General features: G+C 42.5%; 1 protein-coding gene across 2 annotated transcripts in view; it reads right to left on the bottom strand.

Annotated features, from left to right (window-relative positions):
- Positions 1-24,789, bottom strand: part of PRSS12 (serine protease 12) — a 223,810-nt gene that overhangs the window by 38,690 nt on the left and 160,331 nt on the right. For both annotated transcript variants that reach the window (XM_063458263.1, XM_063458262.1), the window contains exons 10-11: positions 18,186-18,264; positions 2,847-2,969 (exon numbers count right to left, since the gene is read on the bottom strand). In XM_063458263.1, the coding sequence (XP_063314333.1) occupies positions 2,847-2,969; positions 18,186-18,264 (202 nt within the window). The remainder of the gene's footprint in view (positions 1-2,846; positions 2,970-18,185; positions 18,265-24,789) is intronic.

The following is a 24,789-nucleotide window of genomic DNA, read 5'->3' as shown; positions in this document are numbered from 1 at the left end:
TTTCTGCCCAAAGCCAGTGCCACATAGTCTTCTATCCTGGAGATAATTGGTAAGTAATCCAATTATCTCCAAGGACAGAGACAAAACTCCATTGAACACATGGTAGAAAAAGACAATAAAATACATAAAAATATATAACTGTGCAGCTATTGCATAAAACAGGTACATTCAACATATCCCCAGATAGCTTAGATCTGAGCGCACATTATTACTGAATGGCGCTCAGATCACATACGTACAGTTCAATTGCCATGGAGCCAAAGTCTTTCACATAGTCTTTCGTTATACGAATGGGCTCCATGGCATAGCTATCTGGGGTATCAAATAGGGCCAGTACTGAATGACCCGGCTTTCGTGTCTTTGCAGGGGAAAATCAAGCGTTTCAACATGGGGCCATAGTCTAAAGGCAGCAGGCGGGCAACCATGCTCCTCCAATGCACAGTGGCGAGATTGGTCTCGTCACAGTGTATCCACACTTATAATATATAATTTTGTTCAGGAGAAACAGTGCTTTCATGCCACATCAAATTTGTATATTAAGCATAAATTTAATATGAATAAAGTATAAAAAAAAATGATATTGTTAGCTGTTACTGCAATAAAGTATACTTATTTGTATTCAGCGATGTCTCGCAGATAAAACAGTACCCCCAATGTACAGGTTTTATGGTGTTTTGGAAAGTTACAGGGTTAAATATAGCACATTACATTTTTAAGTTTATACACATTGAAATTTGCCAGACTGGTTATGTTGCCTTTGAGACCAAATGGTAGCCAAAGTTAGCATTCATATTTGTTTGTGTGTGAAAAATGCAAAAACTAAATTGAATGCTAATTTTGGCCAGTGTTTGTGACCAAGTGGCTACGAAAAAAGACTGGACATACCCCATTTGCAATACCCTGGGTTGTCTACTTTTGCCATCCTAGGGGTAATTCTCATTCCTGGGCTATCATACGGTCTCAAAAGCAACATAACAAATCAGGCAAATTTCAATGTGAAAAAAAGGAAACTCAAGCCTCATATTTGAATCAGTAACTTTTGAAAGCACCATAAAACCTGTACATGTGGGGGTACTGTTATACTCGGGAGACTTCGCTGAACACAAATATTAGTGTTTCAAAATAGAAAAAAGTGTCACAATTATGTTGTCAGTGGAAATACCATTTGTATGTAAAAAGTGCAAATAAATGCATTTTTACCGACGATATCATCATTGTGATATGTTTTACTGTTTTTAAACGCTAATATTGGTGTTCAGTGAAGTCTCTCGAGTAAAACAGTACCCCCATGTACAGGTTTTATGGTGTCCTAGAAAGTTACAGGGTTACATATATAGTGCTTGCGAGCCAAATTATCTGGGCTTTCAGCCTGGGTTGTCGGGCAGGTCCCTCAAATTGTAATAAAAAAAAATGACTTGAAATGTAAAAATATTATATAAATACATTTGTAGAATTTAAATTTATATGTATATGTATACATAGATATATATATATATATATATATATAGATATATATATAGATATATATATAATTTTTTAAAAATTGTATATTAATATCAAAATACAGATAGAACAAAGTAAAACTGGTATATAATTTTTTTAAATGATTTATTTAATTTTATTAATTTATTTTTTTTAAATTCAATTTATTTATTGATTATTTTTATATATATATATATATATATATATAGTTATAATTATATATAATTAACAGCATTCTATGTGTATTTTAATATTAATATATATATAACTATATATATTAATATTAAAATACACTTTTATTAATGGTTTATGTATGTGTTTGTGCATATAAAAGCACTGAGATCATATATATATATATATATATATATATATATATACATATATATATATATATATATATATATGATCCAAGTACTTTTATTTACATTATTAAACTTTTTATTAACTTTTGTTAATGTTAAAAACTTTTTTTGCAGGCATTAGGGGGACAGCCTGAGAGCTCAGACAGTCCACCTGCAAGCAGTGCATAAGCCGGGTATTCCGGCCATGTGATCGCAAGGACCCTGCGATCACGAGGCCAGGGGGGGCCGGATCGGGCAGAGGGGGCCTGTCTAAGCTTCCAGGCAGACCACAGGGTCGGGGGAACGGCGGAGACCCGGTAAGTTCAAAGGACGGCGGGGACGTTCTATGCCGCCTGCCTGCATTTAGGACTGCCCTAAAAAGGACAGCATAGAACACCTGCCTTCCTTAAGGGGTTAAGGGTTAAGAATACCCCTCTATGTCTCATTTGAGATATTACCTTCTGGCTCTAAGAAGCAAGGTGAACTGTTAGTATAGGACTCACCTGTAGCACTCACAAGAGGTTTGCATTGACGTGACAGGTGAGCTTACACTTGACTGGTCATTGCAGTGATATTAGAAAAACCTCCAGTTATTTAAATGTCATAGGGATTTACGATAGTATCATGCAGGTAACTTTTTTTTTTTTCTGCAGCTGTACTCATTACATCTTGTGAGCAGAAATGTGACTACATACATTGCATCTTCCTGGTTTGGGAGAGGTGTCTCTACTGCATTTGCTTCCTGTTTATTACAAAAGAATCAGCAATGTTTTTTTTAATGTCATTTTTGTAACTGAGAAAAAAGCCTGTGTCTTTTTAAGTTCTGTCATCTAATTCATATGTTTAGAAAAGGGTTGTCCTCCTTGTTGGATACCTTTTGGTAAGATGATCGAGACAGACATGCACAGTATTAGCACTTCTGAAAAAAAGACAATGCAGGGTGAGCAATATAAATCAATATGCCTTTTTGTGTGATAAACTCTGAAAAAGGTGTAGTTTGGCAGCGACACTGTATTCACATACCTCTTAAAGCAGTGAGCAGCAGTGAGAACCCAGCAGCTGCTGATTAGAGTAGCCCCACATAATAGTCTTCCATCATTGTGAGAAGATTTTAGCCGCAGAGCTACCTGCCAAGGCCAGCCACCTCTATGTGGGAAGAGAGACAGAAAGATTATGATTTGAAACCATCATGAAAAGCATGCTGTATGGATTTGATTCTGTGAATTCCATATTACAGTAACCTGCAAGGAACGTTTTTTACAGCAAATGATTTTATTGTGCCACAAATTCTGTATAAAATCTATTTCCTTACAGCAATAGAGCTGTTGTGTCAATACCTAGAAACAATATGTAATACTAAGTCATGGTCTATTAGCACTCAAGATTGACACTATAGTCACCTGAACAACTTTAGCTTAATGAAGCAGTTTTGGTGTATAGAACATGCCCCTGCAGCCTCACTGCTCAATCCTCTGCCATTTAGGAGTTAAATCCCTTTGTTTATGAACCCTAGTCACACCTCCCTGCATGTGACTTGCACAGCCTTCCATAAACACTTCCTGTAAAGAGAGCCCTATTTAGGCTTTCTTTATTGCAAGTTCTGTTTAATTAAGTTTTTCTTATCCCCTGCTATGTTAATAGCTTGCTAGACCCTGCAAGAGCCTTCTGTATGTGATTAAAGTTCAATTTAGAGATTGAGATACAATTATTTAAGGTAAATTACATCTGTTTGAAAGTGAAACCATTTCTTTTTCATGCAGGCTCTTTCAATCATAGCCAGGGGAGGTGTGGCTAGGGCTGCATAAACAGAAACAAAGTGATTTAACTCCAAAATGACAGTGAATTGAGCAGTAAAATTGCAGGGGAATGATCTATACACAAAAACTGCTTTATTTAGCTAAAGTAATTTAGGTGACTATAGTGTTCCTTTAAGATCTATTTGAGTACAAACTCAAACAAATCTAGTCAGTGCACTAGAATACATGCTAGCAAGTGTACAGAACAGCAGCCTGCCCCTATATAATTTGTTTCTTGGCGCCATCTTCTTCTGAGACATTACCAAGTGACACTACATGTCACTAGATGACTAGATGTCAGTCACACATTTGCGCACAGAATTAAAGTTAAAGGACCACTATAGGCACCCAGACCACTTTGTCTAAATTAAGTAATCTGGTTGCAGCGGTCCTGTTCTTTTAGAATCAGATAAGAATAATTAGGTGGAGTAGCACAAGAAAGTGTCAAGTGTCATAAATCCATATAGATACATTTTATAATAGATACATTTATTATAGCTACATTAATACATAAAAGCTGAAACACTCGCAAATAAAAATCAACAGCATAAAAAGTTCAAGCAATTAAAGCCATATAATAATCATCACCGAAAAGTGTCCAACCCAATAATATGGATCCTAGGAATAAGCATAAAGGTGATGTAAAATAAAAGTTCCAACTAGATTATTAATCCCAGTTAGATGTGCAGCATATAACTGAGTAGATAAAAGTCAACCTCCCCACCCACCGTATAACGAATAATAATAAGCTGGTATCTCTATTAGGACACCATAGTCACCAAAACAACTTTAGCTTAATGAAGATCATGCCCCTGTAGTCTCACTGCTCAATTTGTTGCCATTTAGGAGTTAAATCAATTTGTTTATAAACCCCAGTCATACCTCCCTGCATGTGACTTGCACAACCTTCCTTCCTGTAAAGAGTCATCTAATGTTTATCCTTCCTTTATTGAAAGTTCTGTTTAACAGATTTTCTTATCCCCTGCTAAGCTTAATCGCTTGCTAGGCCCTGCAAGAGCCTCTTGTATGTGATTAAAGTTCAAATTAAAGAGTAGGAGATAAAATTGTTTAAGATAAATTACATCTGATTTAAGTGAAACCAGTTTTCTTTTGTGCAGGCTGTGTCAATCAGAGCCAGGGGAGGGTGTTTCAAGGGCTGCATAAACCAAAGTGATTTCATTTCTAAATGGCAGTGAATTGAGCAGTGAAACCTGAGAGGCATGATCTATACACTAAAACTGCTTCATTAAGCTAAAGTTGTTTAGGTAACTATAATGTTCCTTTAACAAGCTGTAGACAGTAAATGCACACAGAAAATGCAAACACTGTGGAAACGGCACTGTGGTCACTACTCTATCCTAATTCTCCTTGACCTGTCTGCGGCTTTTGACACTGTTGATCATCAACAGCTTCTTCTCATCCTCCGCAATATCGGTCTACAAGATATTGCTCTCTCCTGGTGCTCCTCCTACCTCTCCCAGCGCTCTTTCAGTGTTTCTTTCTCTGGCTCTGCTTCTTCTCCCCAACTCTTCTCTGTTGGTGTCCCCCAAGGTTCAGTCCTTGGTCCCCTACTGTTCTCCATCTATACTGCCTCCCTTGGTAAACTCATTAGGTCCTTTGGCTTCCAATATAATTTCTATGCAGATGACACGCAAATCTACCTGTCCTCTCCTGATCTCTCCCCGTCCCTCTTGACTAGTGTCTCTAACTACCTCTCTGCTGTTTCTGAGTGGATGGCTGCCCACTTCCTTAAACTAAACTTTACCAAAACTGAAATTCTGGTCTTTCCTCCCTCAAGTGTTGTTACTCCTGTGTCTGTCTCCCTCCAAGTCAACGGTGCTACCATCAGCTCCACCACGCAGGCTCGCTGCCTAGGTGTTCTCTTTGACTCCGACCTCTCCTTCAAGCCTCATGTTCACTCTATCGCTAAATCCTGTCATTTCCATCTCAAAAACATTGCGCGCATCCGCCCCTACTTAACGCCAGATGCGACTAAGGTGTTGGTCCATTCCACTGTCCTTTCTCGCCTTGACTACTGTAATCCGCTTCTCAGTGGTCTTACGTGCTCCCAACTTGCGCCGTTACAGTCCATAATGAATGCGGCAGCGAGGCTCATCTTCCTGTCCGCCCGCACCTCCCATGCCTCACCCTTCTGTCAGTCCCTACATTGGCTTCCTATAAAATATAGAGCTCAATTTAAAATTCTGGTTCGTGCTTTCAAATCTCTACATAATGCTGCTCCCACCTATCTATCCTCCCTTATACACAAGTATGTCCCGTCTAGGCCCTTACGATCTGCTGAAGACTTACGTCGATCTTCTGTCCGTACTCCCACCTCTGATGCTCGCCTTCAAGATTTCTCGAGGGCTGCACCATTCCTGTGGAACTCGCTTCCCTCCTCCGTTAAATACTCATCCAGTCTCCACTCCTTCAAAAAATCGTTAAAAACCCACTTCATCATAAAAGCGTATCAATTAAACTGTTAATAGCTCTCAACTGATTCCTCTTCTGCAACTGTCACTAGTCTAATACTATCCTTACCTTTTTGTGTAATTTTACCCCACTCCCTCTAGCATGTAAGCTCATTGAGCAGGGCCCTCAACCCCTCTGTTCCTGTGTGTCCAACTTGTCTGGTTACAACTACATGTCTGTTCGTCCACCCATTGTAAAGCGCTGCGGAATTTGACGGCGCTCTATAAATATAATAATAATAATAATAACAATAATAAAGAGAACAGGAAGTGATAAAACATCACACGTCTAAAATGTAAGGTTAAAAAACAAACAGGGTCTATTGATACATACTGGTCCAGATAATGAATTGGTTTATACTTAAACTATGAATGTGTTTCATGAACTGTTAAGGCAGTGTTTGGAGGTTTAATTGGATCCTTGGAGGTGTAAAGACACATTGTGGCACACAAACGAGAAACAACTGGAGGCTTGAAAAAATAATGGTGTTGGGTACTGTCAGTGGCGTACATACCGGGGTCGCAGGGGTCGTGGCTGCGACCGGGCCCGGACCACCAGGGGGCCCGGCCGCCCTGCGACCCAGGTATGTATGTCACTGGGCCAGCCTCTTCTCCTGGGGGGCCCAGGAGCCGGCCACCTCCGGCCCCCCGAGGCAGGCCCTGCTGTCACCCGGCTGGCCGGTCCTGCGGGCGGCGCGAGGGAGCACTGTCTCCTGGGTGCTTCCTCTTCAGCTCCCTCGTGCACCGCACTGATACCGGAGCCGGAAGATGACGTCATCTTCCGGCTCCGGCATCAGTACGCGGCGCGCGAGGGAGCTGAAGAGGAAGCACCCAGGGGAGAGTGTTCCCCCTGGCGCCACCTGCAGGACCGGCCAGCCGGGTGACAGCAGGGCCAGCAACACCACTGGACCCCAGGGAATCCCCTCAGCTCTCCCACAGGTAAGGAGGCTGGAGGGATTTAAAAAAAAATGTGTTTGTGTGTGTGAGTGTATGTTAGTGTGTGTTTGTGAGTGTGAGTGTGTGTTAGAGTGTGAGTGTATCTTAGTGTGTTTGTGAGTGTGAGTGTATGTTAGAGTGTGTGTGAGTGTGTGTGAGTGTGAGTGTGTGTGTGTTAGAGTGTGAGTGTGTGTTAGTGAGTGTGTTAGTTAGTGTGAGTGTGTGTGAGTGTGTGTTAGAGTGTGTGTGAGTGTGTGTTAGTGTGTGTGAGTGTGTGTATGTGAATCTGAGTGTATGTTAGTGTGTTAGAGTGAGTGTGTGTTAGAGTGAGTGTGTGTTAGAGTGTGAGTGTGTGTGAGTGTGTGTTAGCGTGTGAGTGTGAGACTCCCTTGGCGCTGGGAATCTCTCCGCCCCGATCCGCCTCTCAGCTCCGAATGCGCATGCGTGGCAAGAGCCACGCGCGCATTCAAACCGCCCATAGGAAAGCATTACTCAATGCTTTCCTATGGACGTTCAGCGTCTTCTCACTGTGAATTTCACAGTGAGAATCGCAGAAAATCCTCTAGCGGCTGTCAATGAGACAGCCACTAGAGACTGGATCACCCTCAGTGAAACATAGCAGTTTCTCTGAAACTGCTATGTTTTCAGCTGCAGGGTTAAAACTAGAGACCTGGCACCCAGACCACTTCATTGAGCTGATGTGATCTGGGTGTCTGTAGTGGTCCTTTAAGTGTATGTGTTTATGCATGCACAGGCGTACATACCGCGGTCACACAGGTCGCAGCCCTGCGACCCGGTGCCCGCCGCCATGTGTTGCGGCCCCAGCCCGCGCAGAGTATGCGCGCGCGCGGGGGGGCCCACGGATCAGTTTTCGCACCGGGGCCCGATGGGTTCTGTGTACGCCACTGGGTACTGTAAATCCAATCTTTCTCAGTCAGACACTGCATTGCAGTGCACTTTGTTTTTTAAAACAGTGTAAATACAGTATTGCTTGTTTGTCATTTTAAAGTGAAAATCTTTCTGATTGTGACTAACTAGGCCTCTGAGTGTTCGCTGGACAAACAATATAAATCAGCTTGTACACTCTAAGCACCATAACCACACTCAGACAATGAAGGCTCTGCAGTAGTTGTGCAATATGAATGAGAACTTTGTCATTAGTTCTATCAAGAAGACAGAAATGACTACAGGTTTAGGGGGGGGGGGGACCTAGGCAAGTTTCAAACTTTTCACAATAGCTTTGACTCTTTATTGGGGAATGCAGCGGTATTTAGGGTTCCCATTTAACCCCTTAAGGACACATGACATGGGTGACATGTCATGATTCCCTTTTATTCCAGAAGTTTGGTCCTTAAGGTTTTAAAGTATGCATTTCCCCATGTTAGTCCCTTTTCAGGACACAGTATATATACAGAGACAAACATAAATATATCCCAGTAATTAGTGAACTCTACCCCTTGCTTGCTATGTTTGCTTTTATAGTATATTATATAACTTTGCAAGTTCCCAGAACATTGCCTGTAAACCAATTGTTGCAAGTAAAATAACCTTCAAGATTTTAAAAAATAATTAACATTTTTATACACACTGTATAAATAAAGTGATGTGGAATGCTGTGAACACAACAACTAAGCTAGGCATGCAGACAGAAAGCTAATAGCCCAGTATCTAAAATAAATGAATTATCTTGTAGAATTGAATTGATAATTTAGTGTACAAATATACATTGATACACAGGAAAGGGGGGTTTGAAAATCTTTCCACGGGAAAATGTGACTTTCACCATGTTTTCTTGATTTTTATTCCGATTGCAGATAAGATTTAGAATGTCCTTATATATTAACAGGGTAGTTCACTAAAGGTCAAAAGGACATTTGAGTGGAATATTTGGACATTGTTAACACTGTCTTAACAATGAATTAGGTCTGGATTTTAGCAGGATTGAACGTCTCACATTCTGAAGTGCTTAAAATCCCGGCATAGATGCATTAAATTTGGGCCTGGATTTTAAAAATCCAAACTATTTGCCTGCTGGTAGCTCAATGATGCCCCCCCCCCCCCCCCCCCCCCATATTAAAATGCACTAGCTGATTATGAGTAGGTGTGGGGAGCATTAGGGTTTTTCACTCCGTTATTTTAATTTATTAACCTCACCTGCTGGCCATCGATGAGGGTAAAGGGCGCACCCCATTATTAAATTTAAATATCTCACCCAATGCCCATGGGCACGATGAGCACATGGTCCCTTTCACCATGGAACAGGGTCTTTCTAATGACTGTATAGCAAAAAGAAAATTAATGATAATTTGCTTCCTGGTAGATTAATTCAGTTCCTATTTTCTTTAAATTGAATACTTTGTAAATATTTAGAATACTACACTTTGTATGGGGATCGAATATGAAAAGCATAGATTTTTATCCTATCACCAAATTCACCTAGCCGACTACTGCAACCGCAATTATCTTTAGGAAATATAAGAATTGCCATTCCGGTTGGAGATTGGCAATATTCACTGGATTTTGGCCATCTAAACAAAATCCAGTGTTTAGTGAATTAGTCTGTAAGTTAAGTTAGCATCAAGCGTTGGGGAAAAAATGTGTCTGATATTGTGTTAGAAGGGGTGAACAGAAGCAGTTAAAGGGATCCTATTGTGCCAGGAAAACAAAGCTGTTTTCCTGGCACTATAGGGTTAATAGGTCCCCCGTTCCCTTCAGCCACTTACCTGAATCCAGTGCCGAGGTCAGGCTCCGCCCATGCTCCTCCCCCATCTACGTCAGCCGGCAGGGGAGACCTAATGTGCATGCGCCACAATTCAATGCTTTCCTGTAGGGAAAATCTGACGCTGGAGGTCCGTGAGGACGTCCAGCGTCAGATAACGGACCAAACATTTGTTTGGTTTCCGGAAGCGCCCCCAGCTGCAATGTAAACAGAGGCAGGGAAGCAAGGGAGTAAAGGTAAGTAATAGCTACCTCACAGGAGGGCAGGACTCCTAAATAACTAGACTAAAACTATAGTGTTAGGAATACTAAGGCCAGAGTAGCATAGAATTAGAGAATGCATAGCTAACAGATAATTTTTCCATTTCGGCGATTTTGACCTTAGATTTGAAATTCCCTTTGCATGCTCACTTAAGTGAATAACCCTGACAATGTTAAAAAAAAAAAATAACAAAAAAAATAAACTAACCAGTAAGTAATATGTATAGGTACACTTATACAGAAACAGTGAAAAACAAAACTGCCAAAACGGCTTCCGTTACTAAGCAGGAAATGTAAGAAAAACTTCAGTCAATAAAGGGTTAGTTCACCAAATGCAGTAGTTGAGCAGTAGAATGTTAAATTCCCAACTTATATTGAATTACTTTTGCTAACTGGATTTTTGTTAATATTTGTGACTTGGATTACAGCAGTTGCTCTTGTTCATGGTCTGTTGTTTAGCTTGCTTTAGTAAGTACATCTTGGCTATGACATTTTTGTATTTGATGTATGTAAATTCCTATAATATGACCATACTCTCAATAAATGTTAATAAAAATAAACCTGTATAAATAATGAACAAACGTGCAGCAGTCTGTCAATTCCAGTGAGCATTTCTGCAAATTCACAGGTAAAAAGTAAAAGTGATGTGTCAACCAAACAACAGCGCATACTTGAAAATCTCAAAGTATATTTCCTGGTAAAATATTTCATAAATAAATGAATGGATTAAATATAGGTCCTTGCCACTTTTTACCTGTGCTGCCGTGCACTTGCTAGAATAAAAGGATGGTGCATTAGAATTAAAACAGTACATTTTGTTTGCTCGTTTTATTTTCTGTATTTCAGGTTTGGTCATATAGAGCCTTGAGCAAGGATGAAGCTGGACTGAGTGCTCACGGCTAATTCTATATCAAGATAAAATATTGTTATGTAAGGTACAGAAGAGCTGTTAATGTGCTCTGTATGTGTATGTTTTGCGAATAATTTTATGCCTGCTGGTTTGTTATACTAATTTAACACAGTGTTTCCCTTCTTTTCCAAGGGAAATATAACTCCCAAGACATCTCTACATTACTACTGTCAGTACAGCAACATTAATCCCATAGCTTGTACACAGATTGTAGTGTCTAAAATGTAATAAAAGCCTTTTATGCTGTGCATATGTTGCGCTATGTAACAATATATGTCCAATTACACAATAATGATAATTCACATAAAATAGTATGTTCAGATGTCACCAAAATGGTTTATTCATTCTACAGCTATATAATAGTCACCAGGGTGTCTTATAATATAGAGATAAATTAACACATTGTAAAACATTTACCTTCTAAAACTCGTTTTTGTGTGTGTGTTTTTTCAAACCTCCGCCAGCTGGTTTTATTACAATCTATAATTTTTGTGTATACACAAATGTAATAATTTCAGTTCCAGAAAATGCAAGTCCACATCAAGCAATATAATTACCAAACCCAAACTGGCCACTGGGGTTTACAGGTCAGTATATGGGTCATTGTGTGAGCAAGGTATATTCATTTCACTTGCCATTAGGGACTTAAGCTGGAACTGTAAAACATTTTTTACCCGCCCAAAGAATCTATTACATAGAACATCTTAACAGTTTGTAACAATTCTAAACCTTTTTAAGATTGAACCTTCTGTGTAGATAATCAAGGCAGAGTCTTAGAACAAAAGCAATAAAACAGAAAAAGATAATCTTGGTATATTTTTGTATATATATATATATATATCTGTGGTCTGTTTGCTACTTTTTGGACTTTGCTGTGTGCAAAACAGGCTGTTCAATAGAAAATCACAGCCCACTAGATACTGACAAATATACTAGAAAAACATAGAAACATAGAATGTGACGGCAGATAAGAACCATTCGGCCCATCTAGTCTGCCCAGTTTTCTAAATACTCTCATTAGTCCCTGGCCTTATCTTATAGTTAGGATAGCCTTATGCATATCCCACGCATGCTTAAACTCCTTTACTGTGTTACCTCTACCACTTCAGCTGGAAGGTTATTCCATGCATCCACTACCCTCTCAGTAAAGTAATACTTCCTGATATTATTTTTAAACCTTTGCCCCTCGTATTTAAGACTATGTCCTCTTGTTGTGATAGTTTTTCATCTTTTAAATATAGTCTCCTCCTTTACTGTGTTGATTCCCTTTATGTATTTAAATGTTTCTATCATATCCCTCCGTCCCGTCTTTCCTCCAAGCTATACATGGTAAGATCCTTTAACCTTTCCTGGTAAGTTTTATCCTGCAATCCATGAACCAGTTTAGTAGCCCTTCTCTGAACTCTCTCTAAAGTATCAATATCCTTCTGAAGATACGGTCTCCAGTATTGTGTACAATACTCCAAGTGAGGTCTCACCAGTGTTTTGTACAATGGCATGAGCACTTCTCTCTTTCTACTGCTAATACCTCTCCCTATACAACCAAGCATTCTGCTAGCATTTCCTGCTGCTCTACCACATTGTCTGCCTACTTTTAAGTCAAACTAAATTATCACCCCTAGATCCCTGTCCTCAGATGTTGACGTTAGGACTCTATCAAATATTCTGTACTCTGCCCTTGGGGTCAGGGGCGGGCTGGGCCGGGGGGCAGGGAGGCAATTGCCCCCCAGGCCGCCCGAAATTCTTTTAGGACCGGCCGCGGTGGGCCGGCCCTTTAAATGCTGCAGCCGCCTGAGCAGAGCGCTCAGACGGCTGCAGCAGCTTCTCCCCTCCCTCCCCTCCCCTATAGCGTGGCCGAGCCGGTCTCCGGTCCGCAGTCCCGGCCGGAGTGATGGGAAGGTGCACACTGAGTGTGCACTTCCTGTCAGTCCAGCCGGTTACAGGAAACAGAAACTCCTGTTCCGCGCGGAGTTTCTGTTTCCTGTAACCGACTGGACTGACAGGAAGTGCACACTGAGCGTGCACCTTCCCATCACTCCGGCCGGGACCGCGGACCGGAAAGCAGCTCGGCCACGCTACAGGGGAGGGGGTAAGAAGAGGGGAGGAGGGGAATAAGAAGAGGGGAGGGGGGAATAAGGGGAGGGGGGAATAAGAAGAGGGGAGAGGGTGGGGACAATAAGAAGAGGGGAGGGGGGATAAGAAGAGGGGAGAGGGGGGGAATAAGAAGAGGGGAGAGGGGGGGAATAAGAAGAGGGGAGGGGGGAATAAGGGGAGGGGGGAATAAGAAGAGAGGAGGGGGGATAAGAAGAGGGGAGGGGGGATAAGAAGAGGGGAGGGGGGGTAAGAAGAGGGGAGAGGGGGAATAAGAAGAGGGGAGAGGGGGGAATAGGAAGAGGGGAGGGGGATAAGAAGAGGGGAGAGGGGGGAATAAGAAGAGGGGAGAGGGGGGGATAAGAAGAGGGGAGAGTGGGGAATAAGAAGAGGGGAGGGGGAAATAAGAAGAGGGGAGGGGGGAATAAGAAGAGGGGAGGGGGGGAATAAGAAGAGGGGAGGGGGGAATAAGAAGAGGGGAGGGGGGAATAAGAAGAGGGGAGGGGGGAATAAGAAGAGGGGAGGGGGGAATAAGAAGAGGGGAGGGGGAGTAAGAGGGGAGGGGGGAATAAGAAGAGGGGAGGGGGGAATAAGAAGAGGGGAGGGGGGAATAAGAAGAGGGGAGGAGGAAGTAAGAGGGGAGGGGGGAATAAGAAGAGGGGAGGGGGGAATAAGAAGAGGGGAGGGGGGAATAAGAAGAGGGGAGGGGGAGTAAGAGGGGAGGTGGGGGAATAAGAGGGGAGGTGGGGGAATAAGAAGAGGGGAGGGGGGAATAAGAAGAGGGGTGAGTAAGAAGAGGGGAGGGGAGGGGGGAGAGTAAGAAGAGGGGGAGAGTGAGGGGGGAGTAAGAGTGGAGGGGGGAGTAAGAGGAGGGGAGGGGGAGAGTAAGAGGAGGGGAGGGGGAGAGGGAGGGGCGAGGGAGGGGAGGGGGAGAGTAAAAAGAGGGGGAGAGGGAGGGGGAGTAAGGTGAGGGAAGGGGAGTAAGAAGAGGAGAGGGAGGGGAAGTAAGAAGAGGGGAGGGGGGAGTAAGAAGAAGGGGTGGAGAGTAAGAAGAGCGGAGGGGGAGAGTAAGAGGGGAGGTGGAGAGGGAGGTGGGGAGTAAGAAGAGGGGAGGGGGAGTAAGAAGAGGGGAGGGGGGAGTAAGAGGGGAGTTGGGGGAATAAGAAGAGGGGGGAGTAAGAAGAGGGGAGGGGGGAGAGTAAGAAGAGGGGGAGAGTGAGGGGGAGTAAGAGGGGAGGGGGAGAAAGAAGAGGGGAGGGTGGAGCGTAAGAGGAGGGGAGGGGGAGAGCAAGAAGAGGGGGAGAGTGAGGGGGGATAAGAGGGGAGGGGGAGTAAGAGGAGGGGAGGGGGAGAGTAAGAAGAGGGAGGGGGGAGTAAGGAGAGGGAGGGGGGAGTAAGAAGAGGGGAGGGGGTAGTAAGAAGAGGGGAGGGGGGAGTAAGAATAGGGGAGGGGGAGAGTAAGAGGGGAGGGGGAGAGTAAGAGGGGAGGGGGAGTAAGAGGGGAGGGGGTAAGAAGAGAGGGAGGGGGAGTAAGAGGGGAGGGGGGTAAGAAGAGAGGGAGGGGGGTAAGAAGAGAGGGAGGGGGAGTAAGAAGAAGAGAGGGAGGGGGAGTAAGAAGAGAGGGAGGGGGAGTAGGGAGAGGGGGGGGGGAGAAAGAAGGAGGGGAGATAAGAAAAAGAAGGGGGTGAGTAAGAAGAGGGGGGAGTAAGAAGGAGGGGAGATAAGAAAAAGAGGGGGGTAAGAAGAAGAAGGGGAAGTAAGAAGAAGAGGGGGAGGGGGAGTAAGAAGACGAGGGGGAAGGGGAGTAAGAAGAGGGGGGAGTTAGAAAGAGGGGAGATAAGAAAAAGAGGGGGGAAGGGGAGGGGGAGTAAGAAGAGGGAGAGGGGGAATAAGAAGGAGGGGAGATAAGAAAAAGAGGGGGGAAGGGGAGGGGGAGTAAGAAGAGGGAGAGGGGGAATAAGAAGGAGGGGAGATAAGAAGAAGAAGGGGGAGTAAGAAGAAGAGGGGGGAGTAAGAAGAAGGGGGAGTAAGAAGAAGGGGGAGTAAGAAGAAGAAGGGGGAGTAAGAAGAAGAAGGGGGAGTAAGAAGAAGAAGGGGGTAAGAAGAAGGGGGGGTGTAAGAAGAAGAAGAAGATGGGGTAAGAAGAAGGAGGGGAGTAAGAAGAAGTAGGAGGGTTAAGAAGCTCGAAGGGACAGAAGGGACAGCTCTATAGGACAGGGGGCAAGACAGGGAGCTCTTTCACACTATGCGCACACACACACACACACACACAATGCATCCCTCTACATACACAGAAACACACAATGCATCCCTATACATACACAGAAACACAACATGCTTCCCTTACACACAGAGAAACACACAATGCATCCATCACACACACACACACACACACACAATGCAACCCCCACACAAAGACAATGCATCCTTTGCACACATACACAGAAACAGACAATGCAAACACACACACACTGCTTTTCTTACATACACACAGAAACACAATGCATCTCTTACACTCAATGCACACACATACAGACACACACCTTGCATCCCTTATGCATACAAACACAGATTCACACAATGCATCCCTTACACACAACCAGAAACACATAATACATCCCTTATACACAAATACACACTGCTTCCACTACACACAAACACACTGCATCACCTGCACAAACTGGTATCCCTATAAACTACATACCATAAGCACACATATTAGATCCTCTACAATAACTCATAACACATCCCCTACACACTCCACTCCCTGTGAGCGAACTCATGGGTGGGTGGAACATATAAGTGGACTTATAAGTGGGCCTTATGGGCATACTCACCGTCAGGCCCTGGGGCCCAGACCTTGAGCTGTGTAAGAGGCACCCAAAAAATGGAGCTGCTTCTAATTCTCCCAGAACATTGAATTTTGTGACCACAGTTGCAAACAGCCTCCAAAGATCCTGTTCTACACCAGACCAGTGGAGCCAAACTGCAGCTCATCATCATCCTCATCTAATTGTAAGTAGGCAATCTAGTATATTATTAGTGACACTAATCTATAATTTACCTCACATTAAAGGGACACTATAGCTTAATGAAGTGGTTGTGGTGTCTATAGCTGGTCCCTGCAGGCTTTTTAATGTAAACACACACTGTGTGCAGCACTGGCGTTAGTTCATATGGCAGATCATATGGGTGGGGCATTGTGATGTCACATGGGGGGGGCGGCAAATTTATATTTTGTCTAGGGCGGCAAAAATCCTTGCACCGGCTCTGATCCTGGGCAGGTGCACCAGTCTACTGGTGACCCACAGGAGGGGAGTTCACTGATTGCACTGCACTCTCCTCCTGCCCAGACCCGTCTTGACTGCAGTGCAAGTGCCCTCTGCCCTCTGCCCCTAATTTACAGTGGCTCACACTCACAACAAGCAGTGCCTGGAGCCCTTTGCAGAGACGGAAACAAAGAGGTTCTGCGGCAGCTGGCCGTCCTGCAAGCATTACATTAAACAGCTGTTCCCCATGCAGCCACAGGTGGCGTTGTGCTGGGAGACTGTGATTACTCTTCACTTCCTCCCAGCCTACAGAGCAGCGCATGGGGGAGAGAGAGGAGGAGGCATGATTTAATCTTACAATAAATCCTCTAAGCAAACCTTTATAAATTTGGGGGGATCAGCTCTGTTTCCACAGTTTATTGGTGTTTACTCTGATGTCTGTATTAATATTGAGGGATGTCTAAGTAGTAACGTCAGTGTGTGTCAGCAGGGCCAGCCGTTGGGGTGGGCAAGCTGTGCGGTCACGCAGGGTGCCATGACAACAGAGGCACCCGGCGGCCAACACAGCTCACAAGTTGGGTACACCAGCATATTTAATTTAAACGATTCGCTGGTGGTCCACTGGTGCGCACCAGCAGTAGGTGCAGTCAGATTATATCCTCTCCCTCGTGGTTCCGGCGCTCAGTTAGTGAGTCAGAGCACAGGCTCACAGATTCTCAGCCTGTGCTCTGACAACATTGAAAGTCAGAGCCGTGAAGGAGCGGGTATGGCAAAGAGCTACTGATTAGCATAACATCAATATCCGTTATAAAACCAGGAAAAGGTGGGCATGGATGGTGAACTGATTTGGTGGCGCAATGGGCCACTTGACTGGTTTTGCCCCCCAGGCCTAAGGCTGCCAGCCCTCCCCTGCTTGGGGTTTTACATCCAAGATGCATTATCTTGCACTTATCCACATTAAACTCTGACCATTTTTCTAGTTTACCTAAATCATTTGCCATTTGGCTTATCCCTCCAGGAACATCAACCCTGTTACATATCTTAGTATGTTAAACATATTTCAAACAGTGGCGCTACAGATGGTGGGTTTAAACAAAACTCCAAGCACCATAACCTCTACAGTGCACAGTACAAAAACTCAAAGCAACATAACCTCTACAGTGCACAGTACAAAAACTCAAAGCAACATAACCTCTACAGTGCACAGTACAAAAACTCAAAGCAACATAACCACTACAGTGCACAGTAGTGGTTATGGTGTCATTAGTAATCTGTAGTGTTTAACGTGCCAGAAGTGCCCTGGCACTCCTTATTAAAATGGATGGACTACTTACCTGGGCTCTGCCGGCACTTCTCCCTGCCTTTGTTACTGCTCTGTTAGATCTGGAAACTCTCTTCACTGACCTAAGCCTAGCGTGTGCAGTGCTTAGCTCATTGATTGAGTGCAACTGCTGATACACTCAACCCCAATGTACTAGCTGTGATAGAAGCAGGGAGCAGAATCTTGAATACCCCAGGTAAGAACTTAAACTCATTCTAAAACAGTGGGGGTGGGTGCGGGGGGGGGGGTGGGGGGTGGTAGGGGCGAAGTCACCCATGGCACCCTAACTACTACTGCACACCGTAGTAGTTATGTTGATTAAAGCATTTCTTTAGTAGGTAAATATATTTTTATATGATAGTTATATAAATATTACAGTAATATTTATTTAGATATTGCTTTCTAATGTTTTTTTCCATTCATAGCGCACACTGACAGTAATTGACAGAGTTTTAAATGAGATAACCATGCATGCATAGTTTAAAAAAGGTCTGTTAAAACAGACATCCAAGATTACAGGTTATATTACAGGTTATATTATATTAAAGACTCATTTTTCCTATTATAAAATATGTACAAAATTACCAACCTTAGGGAATTTTTTCCACCAATGATACGTTTGGGTCGACGATGCAATAACCTCATGCCACAAGCAAAAGGTGCAGATTCTGCAAATCAATCAACAGAAATGACAGTCAAGTATGTGAATTTTAACATTTCGACTTATGATTCAGTGATAAAATAGTAGGCTGCAATACCATGTTTAAATCCAGTGGAATCACTGTTCTTACTGCAAATGTTTTTTATGTAGATAAAGTTATCACTCTTACATTCTCTTAGCATTTGTTAGGCTGTCTTGTTCCCAAAAAGGCCATCAGTTACAAAATACCAACAGAGTACTTTTTTTACACACAGATGCTTGTAACAACAACTGTTTGTGAAGAAAATGTAATTTAATCATCCATAGTAATATTTTAGACACTAACTGAAATATTGCAAGACCAGGCATACCACAAAACCTCTAAATCTTTAATCTTCCACTATTTCTTTAAAGTAATGGTTCTTAAAGGGGCACTGTAAGCACCAAGAAAACAGTAGCCTATTGAAGTAGTTTTGCTGTATAGATCATGCCCCTGCAGTCTCACTGCTCAATTCTCTGCCATTTGGAGTTAAATCACTTGTTTTGATGCTAACAGTACGTCTTTAGAAAGAGCTGCTAGATGTGGTGAGTAATGCACAGAAAATTATCCAGTACATGGAAAACAAAAGACAAAAAATACAAAATATAGTGCAAATGGTAATAATATTTTAATAATATATAAATATGTTAAACAACATGTTATAGGTAATTACTTTTTATTTGTGTCTCCGCCTAAGGTTTAAGCTGTAAATCTTCTTTTTTTTTTATGATGCTAAGAAAACCAACATTAATGTACATACATGCATTTACACACATACACACATCACGATACCACACTATAGCAAGATACCACAATATAGCAAGACACCAACACTCTGGGGATTACAATAAATCTTCTTTTATTTACTAAAATCCAAAATGTTAACGATTCAGTTCACTATGGGAACTTTCTTCAGGACAACATAATAGCAAACATCACATGACAAGTTTTATATAGGATTTACTTAAAGTGACTCAATCAACTAATCTTATTACCTGGTGAAAAACCCTATATGATAAATATTTAGTTCATATAATAATACAATGTGCCAATTATGATTTATAAGAACGAAAAATATAATGTACCGTAATATAATTGTGCACCTGAAAGTTTACTTATGGTACAGTGTTCTATATATACATACCTTTTTACCATTTGGTACACATATATAAGTGGTGTATTTCGCACAGTATGACATATTCTGTTTGAAGTGTTTGCACACACTGTTTTTATATACTGCTGTGTAGTGATTGGGTTGTTCACTACCTGTTGTTTTTTTTTTTTGTATTTATTGTAAGAGTGGAATTTTTGTGATTTATTCCACAGTGTTACTAACTGCACTTTATTTCAGTGCCTGTTATTACACACTACATGCACTTTATGATATATAGGTGCTTAAGACTATGTGTATTTATATATATATATATATATATATATATTATCATTTATTATTATCATTTTATCTTCCTAATATTAAAGTGACAAGTGATATAGCCAATAAAGTGCCAATATAATTCAATTTGAGCATTTTATTTCTACTGTAACTTGTATGTTTTTCTTCTGATTGCATATCCCATTCCATATCTGTCTATCTAAACATACACACTACATTAGCATATGTGCATCACCTATTAATAATAACTGTTTATTTGTTGTATTATTATCATTGTATTCCTACTTGAGGTACATTGTGTACTGACTGAGCAATTTTTAAATCATATTAACTTTAACTTCAAAGAACACATGCAGAGTGACCATTAAATATTAATCCAAAATTAATCCCTTGTTGCCACTTTTGCTCATACAGAATAAACAGTTTTTTTTCATCACACACTTGTGCTTTGCAGATGTTTTGTATTTATAGTAATTACCGGGGAACAAACAATCCCGCTCTCAAAGCTAATGGATTATTCATTTTAATAGCACTTTTTATCTGTAAGTAAGGCCTTTATATAGATAAATGCTAATAAAGAAGGAAACATCATTGTTAAATTAGAACTAGCATGAATATTGTACCACTATCAAGAAGCCTATAACTAACTGTTTATTTTCGTATCAAAATATAATACAGCCCAGAATGGCTCATAACTGAAGTGCTTCAGTTAGTTTATTCTTAATAGTTCAGAGATTTACGGTATTATGTGATAAGTATCGCGTGATCCATTTTTTTGATTGCCTTGATAAACCTTCAAATGTAACTACATCCTACTGAAATCACAGCAGGGCCACAAATAACAAGGGCATATGTACATATCCCTATAAATATTGTGACAATATAAAATGAAAAGCAAATTAGACAGTAATTCAGATAGGGGATAATCGGAAACAAATATCTTCTAGTGAGTCCAATTATTTCCACAGAGCTGTATAGTGGGTAGAAGAAAAATGTACAAAATTGTGTAAAAACTTTTTGTTCAGAAACATTCAGAGGTGATGCAAGTCCAGCTAATGCAGGTCCAACTTTAAGGGGTGCCGATGTTGGGGGTTGTAACGGATCCCCTATACTCCGGCTGAGCATATCTGTTATGAATCTCCCAAGTCCCAAGTGTCCACACTTAAAAAACTTAATTGGTGACTTTAACATTGCACTAGACCCGCAGGCAGACACCTCAATAGACACGTCAGCGATGCCTGAGCAGATCCTCCTGACAATCAGACATTGACTGCTGGAGGGCCCTGCACCCGACTGACAGAGACTACACACATTACTCCGTACCCCACTCTAGATACTCCCGCCTAGATTACTTTTTCGTATCTTATAACTACCTTTCCCTGGTCAGCCAGGTGAACATAGGTCCCTTGACATGAACGGACCACGCACCATTGACAATGACTGTGACCTCCCCTCTCTTTCGATCCCGCAGCACTCACTTGCACCTTAATGAAACTCTCTTCTCAGACACGACCCTAGTTAAAGACGCACAAACGATGCTGACACACAGGGCCGGCGCTACCTGCAAGGCGACCTCGGTAGCCGCCTAGGGTGCACCTTAGCAGGGGGTGCCAGATCCCTGTGCCCGGAGTCCCCACTGCGCTTCCTCATGCTGCGCCCCCTTAGCGCTCTTGCAAGCCTCAGGCGGCGCAGCACTGCTGTATGGAGGGTGGCCGGGTTTGAATGACCGGCAGGAGGGAAGCACAGAGTGCTCCTGATACCGGAGAAACTGACGGAAGCGAAGCACAGAGAGATGGACACAGGTTTTTTCAGGAAGGAAGAGATTCTTTATTGGATCACCGATCGGGACTCAGAGGGACTAGCGTCACCAAAATACAGCAAATTCTGAGCCCCGGACAATAGTGCAGGCTCCTTATATAGGCACATAACTCCTCCCATATTAAGCTCCACCCGCACATTCTCTTAACCAATCAATACAAATAAGAATTAACTTCCTGTTTGACCGCATGGCTTGTCCAGCACAATGGAGGAGGGGAATACTATATCCTGTATTCTTGCACATGCTCCGTACACTACTGATCGTATCTTGCCTCGTGCAACCAACTGATCGATACGTCAGCATATGCACGTACACATGCCACGTGGTAATCTCGGCCTACTAAATTTATTTTTACCGAGATTCCACCACATTCCCCCCTTTGATGCCTCTTGATATTTCACAATTACTTGAGGCATCACATAACCTTAGTTTTGCTTACACCGCAAGTTACCTTGAACCAGACCAGACTTATCTTATGATGTGAATCTTTTAACACTCATCTTCCTGCATTGGTTCTCCTTGATCTAGAGCCTTATACTTATATATCGCCATTATCTGTGCAGCAGCCTTCCTCTCTGCTATACTTCCTATCAGGCTTTGCACAGACCTAACTACTAAGGGTATAAGACACGGTAGGAGTAGACACAACATTAAAATCAGTAGGACTCCACCTACCACTGCCTTAAGCCCTCCAAACCACTCATACCAGCTACCAAACCAACTACTTGGATTGTACCCTTTCCATACCTGAGTAGGCACATGCGCTAGTTTAACCATATGGCTAGTAAGCTCAGCTATTGCTTGCCCTTCGTCATCTATTTGAAGACAGCAATTGCTTAGGTTAAACTTCCCACATACACCTCCCTCTACTGCCAAAAGGTAATCCAAGGCTAATCTATTTTGGTAGACTGCCGTCCTCATCCTGGTGTTATGCTTCGCTAGAAGATTGAGCGCTTGTGATGTTTCGTTAGTGATAATCTCAACCACCGCCTGTAATCTTATAATTCGGTTGAGCATATAAATAGGGGTTCTATAACCAAAGGTACCATCTTCTGCCCACGTGGCTGGCCCATAATAATCTATGATACGCTGGGGAGGCCATTCATCATCTTCCCAGGCGCCTATCTCTATGGGCCCCCTTTTCTTCCTATGATTCACATCATACACTTTAACACCTAAAGTCTCACCTGTTTCAATCGGTAACAAGAAGAAGGATGGTTTGAGCATACCCAACACACATGCCCCTTCCCAGTCCTGTGGCAACTCCGAATAGGCTTTCTTACCACAGATCCAGTACAAATTTGCTGGGGCTCTCCAGGTAGATGTGATGGATAAATCAAACCACACATCCTTTAAACTGGCATATCTGGCAAACGGGTTAGATGGTTCTGAGACATTTGAAGCCGACCACCAAGTTGTATTCTTTGTATCATCATCATAAGCTTTTTGCCCTAGACAAGTTAATTCTCCTACAGAAGTATTATACATTATTCCTTTCCTTGCTATGCAAACATAACCTATGATGGAGGTCTTTAATCTCCACTCAGATTTACCTCTAACACTCAAATGATAATCGGCTTGTGTAGATATTAGTTGGTCAACTGCCTCAGAACCGGACATTACCTCCTTTGCTTCCCAAGGCCATTGGTCTCCCATGTTAGTACCTCCACACACATAGCAGTTGGTAACATTAAGACTACCGGCAATACTTTCAGCTAGGTCAATGAACAGGTTTTTAGCGTTATGGGGGATCTTATTATCTATACTCATCTCTTCATAAAAGGAATGGTATACTTGATGAGTCTGGGAGGATACCGTATCAGTCTCTATCCCTATAAACAATACTGTCCCAGGATCTAAACCCGTCCCGTATATTTGAAACCCAAATAAATTGCCATATTTGTCTAAGAACTTATCGGGGTTATTTATAAGTATATGGATGGGATTACATTCCATAGACTTACAATATGGGCTAGTCGGCAACTTAGTCACTATCATGTCTTTGTCTACTGTCTGTCCCCAAGTCGCCCACCCCACACAAGACCAATATGGGCAAAAGTTATAGTCTTTATTTGGGCATCTAGGACTTACATACTTATTTTTACTACTGGGACAAATATATTTATCATTAGACCCATACGTCCTCTCCCATATAAGATCCCCACATACATTCCACGGCTTTCTACCACTTGATATCGCTTTACACGCATCAAATAGCAGAACACCCGAAGAATATACGGATTCTAACACCGTCTTATTAATTAGGGTCCCCTGAGGATCTCCATTCCTGAGAGTCAACCAAATTGTACGAGGTTGATACTCTGGACTGAAGCACTTAGGTTCTCCTACTCCTAAATGGCACACACTATAGTCTATATTTAGGTATCTACATCTCGATACATCTCCTTTACACTCGTATTGTGAATGCCAAATTAGGGTTTGGGAAATATGGTTACCTGTTCTCGTATGCATACCTCACAGCTAGGAGTGTCGGTACCTCTACCTTCCTGAATATAAAAACACACATAAATAAACACAATCAAAAGCACATCTTTCGCCGTCATCCTCAGTCTTCGTCCGTGCGATGGAACCTCAGCTTCCAGGATGTGAGGGCTGCAGGGAATGGAGTTCTGCTCGTCTTCACAGGTGTCCCTTCGAGACTTTCCTGGCTTATACACTATGTGTTGGTAAGCGGACAGGCTTTATTATGGCCTTCTCACTCACACCTGTAACAATAAAATTTGTAATCCACAATAATTCCTCGTTACTCCGACTGAGTAGTGCGTTTCAACCGGATCTTGCAGGGATTCTCTGGATCTGCTGTAACTTGCCAAGAATCGACTGCTGCTGGTTTAACCCTGGAGTGATGTATCCACGGAGTTACTTCGGCTACTTTTATCGCTGTAGGGGTAGACAAAAGGACAACATAAGGACCTCTCCACTTGGGCCCTAACGGTACATTATTCCACTCTTTAATCCACACTTGGTCTCCTGGATGATAACTATGAACAGGGGGATAAATATTCACAGGTAATCTATCTTGTACCCATTTCTGTACCTCCTCCATAGTCTTACCCAACTCTACAACCTGCTGCCGGGTAATTCCTTCTCCCAACTGACTCAAATCCCCCCTTAAGTTACCAAGTACGGGAGGTGGTCGCCCATACATGATTTCAAAAGGAGAGAGGCCCATCCTTCTGGTAGGGGTACTGCGGATTCGCAATAGAGCTATGGGTAAGAGAACGTTCCACTTAAGTTGGGTTTCCTGACACATTTTAGCCAACTGGTTCTTAATAGTTCT

Source organism: Pelobates fuscus, chromosome 6, assembly GCF_036172605.1.
Source record: "Pelobates fuscus isolate aPelFus1 chromosome 6, aPelFus1.pri, whole genome shotgun sequence".
Lineage (NCBI taxonomy): Eukaryota > Metazoa > Chordata > Amphibia > Anura > Pelobatidae > Pelobates > Pelobates fuscus.
Note: the sequence above shows the minus strand (reverse complement) of the source record. Positions and strands in the feature narration are given on the sequence as shown.